At 57.7% G+C, this 10,557-nt stretch overlaps 1 protein-coding gene across 1 annotated transcript; it reads left to right on the forward strand.

Moving 5' to 3' along the window:
- Positions 1-441: 441 nt before the first annotated feature.
- On the forward strand, positions 442-5,949 carry INHBB (inhibin subunit beta B; the record flags this gene model as incomplete). Its single annotated transcript, XM_081261181.1, has 2 exons — positions 442-889; positions 3,352-5,949. 2 exons carry the CDS (start codon positions 442-444, stop codon positions 4,125-4,127), a joined length of 1,224 nt encoding a protein of 407 aa, XP_081117307.1. The 3' UTR covers positions 4,128-5,949.
- Positions 5,950-10,557: the final 4,608 nt, after the last annotated feature.

Consider the following 10,557-nt stretch of genomic DNA (forward strand, 5'->3'; position numbering starts at 1 on the left):
CAAGTTGCGTCGACCGGCTCCTTCGCCACCTTCCCATCCCCGCGGCTGAGTCGCCGCCGCTGCTGCTTTCGCTTCACCGGAGCGGGGGCTGCGGGGCCCCGACTCGAAGAGGATGGGCAGAAGGCTGCAGATGCTGAGGCTCCTCGAGACGCCCGTGCGGCAGTGACCCGCCCGCGCCCGGCGCGCCCCTCCAGCCCCCGCGGCCCTCCGCGCCCCTTCGCCGCCGCGCGGGAACCCCCGCGGCCCGGCCGGCCCCCTCCCCCTGCGAGCCGGCGGCGGCCCTCCCGGCAGGCGGGCGGGCGGAGGCCCGGGCGGGCGCGGGCTCGGGCGGGGGCGGGGCGGGGCGGTGCGCCCGGAGCCCGGAGCCCGGAGCCCGGAGCCCGGCCCTGCGCTCGGCTCGCCTCGCCTCGCGGCGGGCGCCCTTGTCGCCAGCGGCGCACCATGGACGGGCTGCCCGGTCGGGTGTTGGGGGCCGCCTGCCTTCTGCTCCTGGTGGCGGGCTGGCTGGGGCCCGAGGCCTGGGGCTCCCCCACGCCCCCGCCGTCGCCCGCTGCGCCGCCGCCGCCCCCGCCGCCCGGAGCTCCGGGCTCCTCGCAGGACACCTGTACGTCGTGCGGCGGCTTCCGGCGGCCTGAGGAGCTGGGCCGGGTGGACGGCGACTTCCTGGAGGCGGTGAAGCGGCACATCTTGAACCGCCTGCAGTTGCGGGGCCGGCCCAACATCACGCACGCTGTGCCCAAGGCCGCCATGGTCACGGCCCTGCGCAAGCTGCACGCGGGCAAGGTACGCGAGGATGGCCGCGTGGAGATCCCACACCTCGACGGCCACGCAAGCCCCGGCGCCGACGGCCAGGAGCGCGTCTCCGAAATCATCAGCTTTGCTGAGACAGGTGGGTATGGCCTTCGGGCGGCCAGTAGCGGCCCGCGCCCCCTCCCTCCCTCTCTGCCAGCTCCTGCGGCCACCACAGCCGGTGCGCCCCAGGGGCAACCTGGAGTCACGGCCCAGCAGCTTGCCCGCGGCCCCGCGCGCTCAGCTCTTCTCTTCCCCCAGGTTGTAGACCCCTTCTTGGTCCCCCCACTCACGCAGCTGAGAGCCCGGCCCTTCACCCCTGCTCTTGGGAATCGGGCCCCAGCGCCTTTGGGCGCGCGTCCCCCTCCCGGCAGATGCGCGCGGCCCTGGCTCTGTGGGCACTTGCTTGGAGATTGCTTAATGTTTTTGTTTCCCACGATCGGAGTGTAGGCTTAGCAGTGTGGATGGAGATGTGTGTGCTTGTTGATATACGTGGGCCGGAGGAGAGAGAGTGTGTGTGTGTGTGTGTGTGTGTGTGTGTGTGTGTGAGTGCATGTATGTGTGTGTGACTGCGTGAGAGGCCCCCGGGGCCGCTTCCATCGCTGGGCGGCGTGGGCTTGCCAGGATTGCTGAAGCCTCGCTGGGGAGAGCTAGGCAACCTCTCTTCCGATTGTGTGGGCACCGGGATGGGGCGGAAGGCAGGCTTCTCAACAGGTCCATCATTTACACAGAAAGATGCGGCTCGGGGACAGCCCCGTGCCTTTGGCTTGCCTGGCAGCAGCAACAGCCCTCTGGTCCGAGCTGCAGAGTTTCTAGTTAACAAAGGGTAGGACTCCTTTCTGGAATTCCCCCCCCCCCCCAAGCACCTGATTGTAGAGCTCTACCTCTGTCTAAATTTAAAAATCAGGGAGAGAAAAATCTTTGGGAAGTTTAAAAGAAGGAGGAAAACGTGCCTGCACTGAATTGCTGCAAGTGCTTTCGGCTCCGCTGTCCTTTTCAGGACTTGAATGAGCCAGGCTGGCTTTTGTGCCTGGAGCTCGGCCCCATTTGTGTAGAGAGGACTGCAGAGAAGGTCTCAGGGGGGAAGCACCGGTGTAGGCAGGGACAGGGGACAAGCAGGGAGCCTGGGAGGAGGGGGGTCGGTGGTGCCCATGGCTGCAGATGCCCCCCCACGCTCCCCCAGGCAGCAGTCAGACCGTGCTGATGCCGCCTGGGGATGAAAAGGGATGAAAAGTTTTGCATGGCCGGGTGTGGAGAAAAGCAGAGACAATCAGGGCTGGTTGTGCTTAGAAAGAAATGCATTGCCGTTTTAGCTGTCCGCCCGAGTCAGGGGAAGCTCGACATGCAATTAGAGGGTTTGGATTAAAGGGTGCTTTGGGGCCCAGGGTAGAAATGTGACTCTGGAAGGTCGAGGAGGCCTTTTGGTCCCGGTGGCACAAAATGACAGCGGGGGCTGTTATATTTCTGGTCCGTTTCACGGAGCCAGCTCTTTGACTTATAAATAACAGATTCAGGTCACAGGCAGCTTTTAAGGCTGCAGCCTCCCCCATTTCAAAGTCAGATGTCAGTGTTATTAGAGGAGCCGGGCAAGGCCGGAGAAGGAGGTCTGGGGGGGCATGGTGGGAGGTTTCATAAAACTAACTGTGTCCACGGAGTTGCCTGGTTCCTGGAAAAAAGAAAGAAAGAAAGAAAGAAAGAAAAAATTAAAGAAAGAGAAAAAGTAGAGATTGTCAAAGGGAAGGGTCACCCAAATGTAGGATGAGAGGAGAGTCATCTCCTGGCTGGCATGGGCCACTCTTCTTGTTGAGCTGAATTATTGAGAGACTCACCAACCAGCCTCTGCTTTCCCTGGAGGTTTTGAACGTTCATGAACGGGGAACCAGGGTCTTGTTAGAGGATTGGACTTCCAAGTTTCAAGGCTGAATGTCCTGTCCCTTGGAACGACTTGGAAACAAGGGCTGCACTTTGCAGCTTGCAAAGCCACATGTTCCTGTGTCAGAAACCTGAGCAGAGCTGGCTTGTTTGCTGTGGAGGTTTCACTGGGGGTTGGATCAGATCATACTTAGGTAAACACTGGAAAGAGGCGGTAGGTGGCCCAGCTTTGATTTTGCAATGCCCTAAGTTAACCAGAAAGAAGAGAAAAACCTACTTAGAATAACCCACCCCAAAATCCTCCCTGCGATCCTGGTTTTGTTTTTCAGATTTCACAGATACCCATAACAACTTGTTAAGATCTTGGCCTCCTGACAAGTTCCTCTGTTGAGCTTTGAGGCCTGACAGGCCGTCTCCAGGGAGTCCTGGCCTGGGAGAGGTGAGGCCGGATCTTAGAAGCCGGGACCCTCCAGCTCCAACCTGGCCCAGGTTTCTCAATGGGAAATGATTCTTTCTGCCTCTCCCAGGTTACAGGCAGAGGCCCGGGCTCTGGGATCGGTATTTCTGGTCGGTAACGTTTTCCAGCTGTGTGGCAAGTGTGCATTCCAGCATGAGGCAGCGGAGCCCATTTCCCCTGATGCCTCGTGTTCTCCTTGAGCTCACTTGGCCTGTTCTCCCCTTTCTCTGCAGATGGTCTCGCCTCTTCCCGGGTTCGCTTGTACTTCTTCGTTTCCAACGAAGGCAACCAGAACCTGTTCGTGGTGCAGGCCAGCCTGTGGCTTTACCTGAAACTTCTGCCTTACGTGCTGGAGAAGGGCAGTCGGCGGAAGGTGCGGGTCAAGGTGTACTTCCAGGAGCAGGGCCACGGCGACAGGTGGAATGTGGTGGAGAAGAAGGTGGACCTCAAGCGCAGTGGCTGGCACACCTTCCCGCTCACGGAGGCCATCCAAGCCCTGTTCGAGCGCGGTGAGCGACGACTCAACCTGGATGTGCAGTGTGACAGCTGCCAGGAGCTGGCCGTAGTGCCAGTGTTCGTTGACCCGGGTGAGGAGTCACACCGGCCCTTCGTAGTGGTGCAGGCTCGGCTGGGTGACAACAGGCATCGCATCCGCAAGCGGGGCCTGGAGTGCGATGGCCGGACCAACCTCTGTTGCAGGCAACAGTTCTTCATCGACTTCCGGCTCATCGGCTGGAATGACTGGATCATCGCGCCCACTGGCTACTACGGGAACTACTGCGAGGGCAGCTGCCCGGCCTACCTGGCCGGGGTCCCCGGCTCCGCCTCCTCCTTCCACACGGCCGTGGTGAACCAGTACCGCATGCGGGGCCTGAACCCCGGCCCTGTGAACTCCTGCTGCATCCCCACCAAGCTGAGCTCCATGTCGATGCTCTACTTCGATGACGAGTACAACATCGTCAAGCGGGACGTGCCCAACATGATCGTGGAGGAGTGTGGCTGCGCCTGATGGCGGAGGGCAGGGGCACAGCGGCAGTGGGGTGTGGACGACAGTCCCCGGTGGGCTTCTTCCAGCCCCTGCGGGAACAGGAGGTGCCCGGTGGGCTGAGTGCGGTCATTCCAGTGGGCTGCAGGGAGAGGGCCAGGGTGAAGCCAGAGAGAATTGCCTACTACTCCATACAGCAACCGGTCAAAGTTAGAGGGAGAGCCCCCAGCTGACAGGAGAGACTTTCAAATGCACACGTAGACACGCACAGCCAGACGCATCCTGCCACCCACACAGCAGCCTCCAGGATACCAGCAAATGGATGCGGTGACAAATGGCAGCTTAGCTACCAATGCCTGTCAATCGAGGAGAATGGGGTGAGCAGCCACCATTCCCACCAGCTGGCCGGGCCACTCTGAATCGCGCCTTCTGAGCACACATAAAAGCACAAAGACAGAGACAGAGAGAGAGAGAGAGAGAGAGAGAGAGGAAGAGAGAGAGAGTGCCATGGAGAAGAAAAGCAGGGTGGGGAGCCGTGCGGCAGGCTGTGTGTCCCCCTGGGCTGTACCAGGCCTGATCTGCTGCAGCAGCCCCTTTCTCCCCACCTGGCATCCTCCATGCCTCGAGACCTGGGGAAACTGTCCCTCCACGCCCTGGTAGAGGGCAGGAGGCCCAGGAAGTCCACCGCCTGTCAGAGACTGAGGAGCAGGGGCAATGACCATTCGACTGTTTGTCACTCGGGTCCCTGACACGACTTGTGTGTGTGTGTGTGTGTGTGTGTGTGTGTGTGTGTGTTTGTGGGGTGGGGAGGGTGGGAGAGGATGGGGTCTTAATTTGATGCTTTAACTGATCTCCAACAGTTGACAGGTCCTTTGTGCCAGTTGTAGAACTGTAAAGACTTTTCTATCAGGTATGACCTTTGACGTGAAAAACGGAATTGTTCAAAATGAGAAGAAGAAAAGTTGCAATCGGTGCCCTTCCCTGGGGAGATTCCTCTAGGACTGGTTGGGGGAGGCTGGGAATGACCACTAGGCAAGGGATGAGCCCAGAGGAGGCAATGGGAGTTGGAAGAGGCATTCTGGAAATGCTGCTGGGTGTCCCTCAGCACAGGGTGGGGGAAGGGAGCCACTTTGCTGGCCTTGGAGAGATGGGGAAGGCTTTCACTGCTTTGCAGAAGTTGCCCGCGTGGGTGGGCCCTGGCCACCGGGGCCAGCCATGGACATGGCACCTGCCCACTCACCCGCCTGCCTACCTGCCCCGCATAGCACTTGCTGACCTGCCTGACGCACATGATATAGCACTTGCCGATCTGCGCGTGTCCAGAAGTGGCCCCCGGGGGGAGAGAGCGCTGAAGTCGCTCTCCCTCTAGATGTCCAAGTGCCACGTGAACTATGCAATTTAAAGGGTTGACCCACACTAGACGAAACTGGACTCGTATGACTCTTTTTATATTTTTTATACTTGAAATGAAATCCTTTGCTTCTTTTTTAAGCGAATGATTGCTTTTAATGTTTGCACTGATTTAGTTGCATGGGTTAGTCAGAAACTGCCATTTGAAAAAAAGAAGTTATTTTTATAGCATCAAAAAAATGAATACAGTTAAATGTATTATACATAATTTTGGAACCAAAGAGGCCAACAGATCAGTTTTAATTTTTATTAGATGGTGAGGCCATCTTCTGTGAGATGGACGTTCTGAACAATCGCTTGAGTGGCCTGCCAACGTTTCAGGGTATAAACGGATTTTGTTTATTCAGTTCGATGTGTCTTTTCTATCCTCACACACCCAGAAGCTAGAGTAAAAAAAAAAAATGACTGGTAGAATGCAGGTGTGTACCCTTAAATCCTCATCTTTATGTTTATTTAATAAAAGCTCCCCTTAGGTTCTGTTTCATAATAATTTAAAACCAAACAATCTCCCCCATAGACTGGCTGTTAAAGTATTTTACGTTTGTGTACAGTTTCAGAAAATAAACAATTGAGTGCCACGGGCTTCCTGCCTTGTGTGATGTCTGAGGCGGTGGGCAGCTGGAGGAGGGTCAGACCAGGTGTCCAGCTCCCATGCCAACAGCCTCCGCGGCTCGCTCCCGGCACTCTCTGAGTCCTTGCCATGAGATGTATGTCACTCAAGCTAGCAGAGATGGCAGAAGATCAAAATGAAGGACAATTAGCAAATTCATGAATTACGTATTTGTTTACCCTTCTAGTCCCAAGACTAATTATGTTTCACCACGGCCGCATCGATTACCATTTGAAAGTGGGGGGACCCATCCCTGGAAGGAAGGGTAGAGTGGGGAAGGCGAAGCCCCCCTGACCTCTCTGCTCACCTCCAGGTACTAATCCAGGCCATTGTCCCCCAGAAGGGCCTTCCCATCTTGGGATAGGAGGGGAAATTGAGACAAGGTCAGGAAGAGCGCAGTGTCCTGCCCTACAGGGGTTTGAACTGGTAGAAAGGGGCGGAGTTAGTGGTGACAGCTACTAACTGTAGCAGTGACCACCACGGGGTGACTTAGAGACCCGTTCACTCCTGTTCCTGTGGCCCCCACATCATGCATATTCATTTACCAAAGGTTAGGATCTGGGCCTCAGACAGTCCAGGCCCTGCCTGAGGGTGACCCAATTGGGACAGGGGCCCTGGGAGTTTGAGCCAGGTGCTGCCTATCTGCTCCCCTGGAGTAGGGGTGGGAGGTGGTAGTCCTGTGGCCTTGCCTTCCTCTGAGAAGGCCCAGAGGGGCTCTGTCCTGGGGTCTGTGTCATCCGGGGTCTTCCCCAGAAAATCTCAGGACACTTGAATGTGTGCGAATTGTTACCCTTTAAGATAACAATGGGGAAACTGAGGGAGGCCAGACAGCTAAATTCATGCGGCCAGTAGGTAGCAGGGGACATTCTTAAGGCCCCTGTCTCCTAGTCTCTGCCCTACAAAGAGAGCTGCTGCTTTGTTGGGCTCTTGTCCCGGGAGGTGAATCTGCAAGGTCGAGAGATGTTCTAATAGTTCATGGGCAAAAAACAAAAAAGTCATCATGATGGGAGTGGCTTGGTCACTTTGGGGAGTAATTCACCCCCTAGTTACGCCCCTGCTCTGTGGGGCAGCCCCAGGCCCTCAGTCCAGCCCTGCCTTGCGCTGCCCTAGGATTTCATGAATGTAGGGACAGGGACCCTGGCTGGTGGGCTGTTGAACCCCTGTGGGAGCCCAGGATGGTTCTGTGGGCCCAGCGGTCGCCCCAGGAAGCATTGGGACTCCAGAGTCACGAGGGCAGTGGGCTGGCAGGCATGGTCCCTGTGTGACCGCTGCTCCACATGGGCGTGTGTACCTGTGGGGTGTGGCCCATCTGGGGCACTGTGGCTGAGAGGAGCAGGCGGGGGGCCCTGGGGGCCTGTCCTGCGTTAGGTGTCCCTCCAGTGGGGCTCTACAGCTTGTGGTGCCTCCTGGGGCCACCTTCCCTTGTCCTCCTTTTCTCCCTCTCCTGTCTTCCTGTTTCCCAGTCTTTCCCTTCCTCTCCGCAGTGGGCCTGCAGCAGGGTGCCGTGTCTCCTGGGAGTTGGCCCCGGCACCCTGCACTGCCAGACCCAGCGCACAGGCAGCCCACTGCCCCAGGCCTGGGTCTCTGGCTGGAGTCCCTTTGCTGGGCTTCAAGTCATCCTTCCCACCCTCCCGTCCCTGTGGCTTATTATTATTAGCCCTTATTCTCCTGCAGCCCCACTGGGAATCAGTGACATGGGCAGAACCAGAGGCTGCTTGCTCTCCCCTCCTCAAGTGTCCCTTCTCTCCCCTCCGGGCAATGCCTGACCATCCATCACGCCAGTTTTACCCCAGACTGACCCTCACGCATACCCTGACCCTTAGAGACTTGATGGAGCCCAAGGTCTGAGTTGATGGGGCCCTGGGTCTGGGGGAGCGAGTGGGGGTGGACAATACCCACGTCTACCTCCCCTCACTTCATGTCCCATTAGGCAGATGAAGGGACCAACCTCAGAGGACCCAAGGTGTCCTTGGTTTGCATTTCCTCTCCTGGCCTCTTGGCCTGGCTCTGAGTGGGACACATAGGGGGCTCTCTGTGGCCCGTCCCCAGGTTGGGGGACAGCATTTAGGAGTGGCTATTGTTTGTCAGAGTTTAATGCCTGCCACCTGTGACGTGACAGGATCCCACTGCCAGGATCTGCACCGCCACCCCAGGAGGGGGCCTGGAATCCAGAGGATTTGGGCAGCTCTGGCACGGTGACCTGGCCCTGGATCCGCCTGCCCGGCCCTCTGCCAGGCCACGTGGGAGCCACTGCTGGGATCCCCCAAGGGGACTTGCAGGTCATCTTGCCTTGAGACTCACGCAGTGCCTAGCCCTCCTGAGCAGGAGAGTGGGCAGGGTGCGTGTCGGTGAGGTCACAGTTTGCTCCACGCCACAGGCACTTCCGCAGGCCAGAGAGAGCAGGCCTTCGTAGGTCGTCTAGCAGAATCAGAGCGCTGTTCCATGGGCAGAGGCCCTGGGAGCTCCCCCATCCAGGAGCAGAAGACGGTTCCCGGCTGGGGCTGGGCGTGTTGCTGGGGTCTGCCAGGGGAGGCTGGGGTGTGAGTGGGGTGGGGTCATGAGTGTATGAGTGTGTGCTGCGTGCAGAGCAGGGGGTGGCTCAGGGCCAGGGTGTGGACAGGGACCTGTGGGGAGCTGGAGGGAGGTGTGGGGTGCGCAGCTGGCTGTGTGTGACTCTGGAGCGTGCTGGCTGTCTCTGAGGTTGGCGGTTGCATGGGTGAATGTGAGACTGTGTGGGGCTGGGGACCAGCTGATTGTGGGGTGTGGTGGCATATGTGCCTTTGATCTCCTTTTCATTTTCTTCCTCTTCTGGTCAGTTTGTGTGCTGTGATCGGGGTACCTCTATCTTTAGAGGTAGCCAATTTGCTGGGAATCCCCTTTGGAATCGGAATCCTTGGTCTCCCTGGTGCCTGCAGATGCTGGGCTGCAGGGGCACAGGCAACCTTTGTGTCCGGTAGAGATGTCCTCAGCGTAGTTTCACAGTCATTCAGGGCCAGGACATCACCGTGGTGTCCCTGCAGCCTGAAAGCCAGAGCACTTTAAAAGTGGAAAGGGACCATCTCATCTTTCACTCACTCAAAGGACATTTCATGGGTGCCTGTTGGTATGTGACATTCACCCATCATCTCAGTTTAGCCCTCACAAGGACGAGGGAGCAGAGGGGAGCAGGTGTCACTAATCCTATTGTATAGATGAGAAGACTGAGGCTGGCACAAGAAGCCATTCATTGGAGGTTGCACAGCTCTGTGGAGCAATGTGGATTTTCCCCCAGGTACCTGTTTCCAGAGTCACAAACAGCCCCTGGGCTGCCCAGGGGGAGATCCAGGGGAGGGCAGCCGCTCTGGGGCCTCCCTGGGAGAGAGGGTGAGGCCAGGGCTCGGGGTTTCCTCGGTGTTCATTTGGAGGGGTCCTGCCCTCTGCCTCTGATCCTGGCTCCACCCCAGGGCATCGCTGTGAACTGCTTTATTGAGCTGACCTTTCTCTGGTTGCGGGGCAGCTGTCCATGCACCATCTCCACTCTCTCCGTGGCCAGGTGGGTGGGATGGCTGCCAGGTTTGGAAATGAGGAAGGGGGTGAGGGGACAGGCAGGTCATGGATGGAGGGTAGCTGGGCGGGTTCAGGACGTTAGTGACCTGGCCTCTGGGTGCTGTGACGGAGGAAGAGGGACCTGGACAATCTTCCTCATGACACAGTGTCTATCAGCCCCCTTTTCCACTCCAGCCTGGTGTCCCCTCTTAGAGTCCCCATCTGCAGAAGGGACAATGACAGGGCCTACCTCAGAGGGCTGTGGTAAACGTGCTTAGAGCAGGGCCAGGCTCGGGGGCAGTTTCTTCATTATGTTTTCCAGCTTCTGCTCAGTGTCAGGAAGGGTGCTGGGCACCCAGCCAGAGCCACGCCCTTCCTGGGGGGGGGGGCTGCCGCGCAGCACACCTTCATCCTCAGTTACTCATTCGATAAATATTCACAGAGGCCTCCCGATGATATCAGCAAACATTTATTGAGAACTTACTGCATATCTGATGCACTCTTTTGGGGTTCATATTTACCACCTCCCGAGGCGTGCCCATTTTACTGATGAGGAAGTTGAGGCTCAGAGAAGCTGAGCATCTTGTCTGAGTCTTTTTTTTTTTTTTTTTTTTTTGGTAGTATGGATTGAACTCAGGGGCATTCAACCCCTGAACCACATCCCCAGCCCTTTTTTGTACTTTATTTAGAGACAGGGTCTCACTGAGTTGCTTAGGGCCTTGCTATGGCTGAGGCTGGCTTTGAACTTGTGATCCTCCTGCCTCAGCCTCCTGAGCCGCTGGGATTACAGGAGTGCGCCATTGTGCCCGGCTTTCTGAGTCTTAATGGCTGTTCACAGGGATGAATGGGCCTGGGGCCCAGATGCTGCCTTTTTTCCCTTCACTGTTGCAAGAGGCCCTCCGGATCTTG

The sequence above is a fragment of the Spermophilus citellus genome, assembly GCF_964194105.1.
Source record: "Spermophilus citellus genome assembly, chromosome: 11".
NCBI lineage: Eukaryota > Metazoa > Chordata > Mammalia > Rodentia > Sciuridae > Spermophilus > Spermophilus citellus.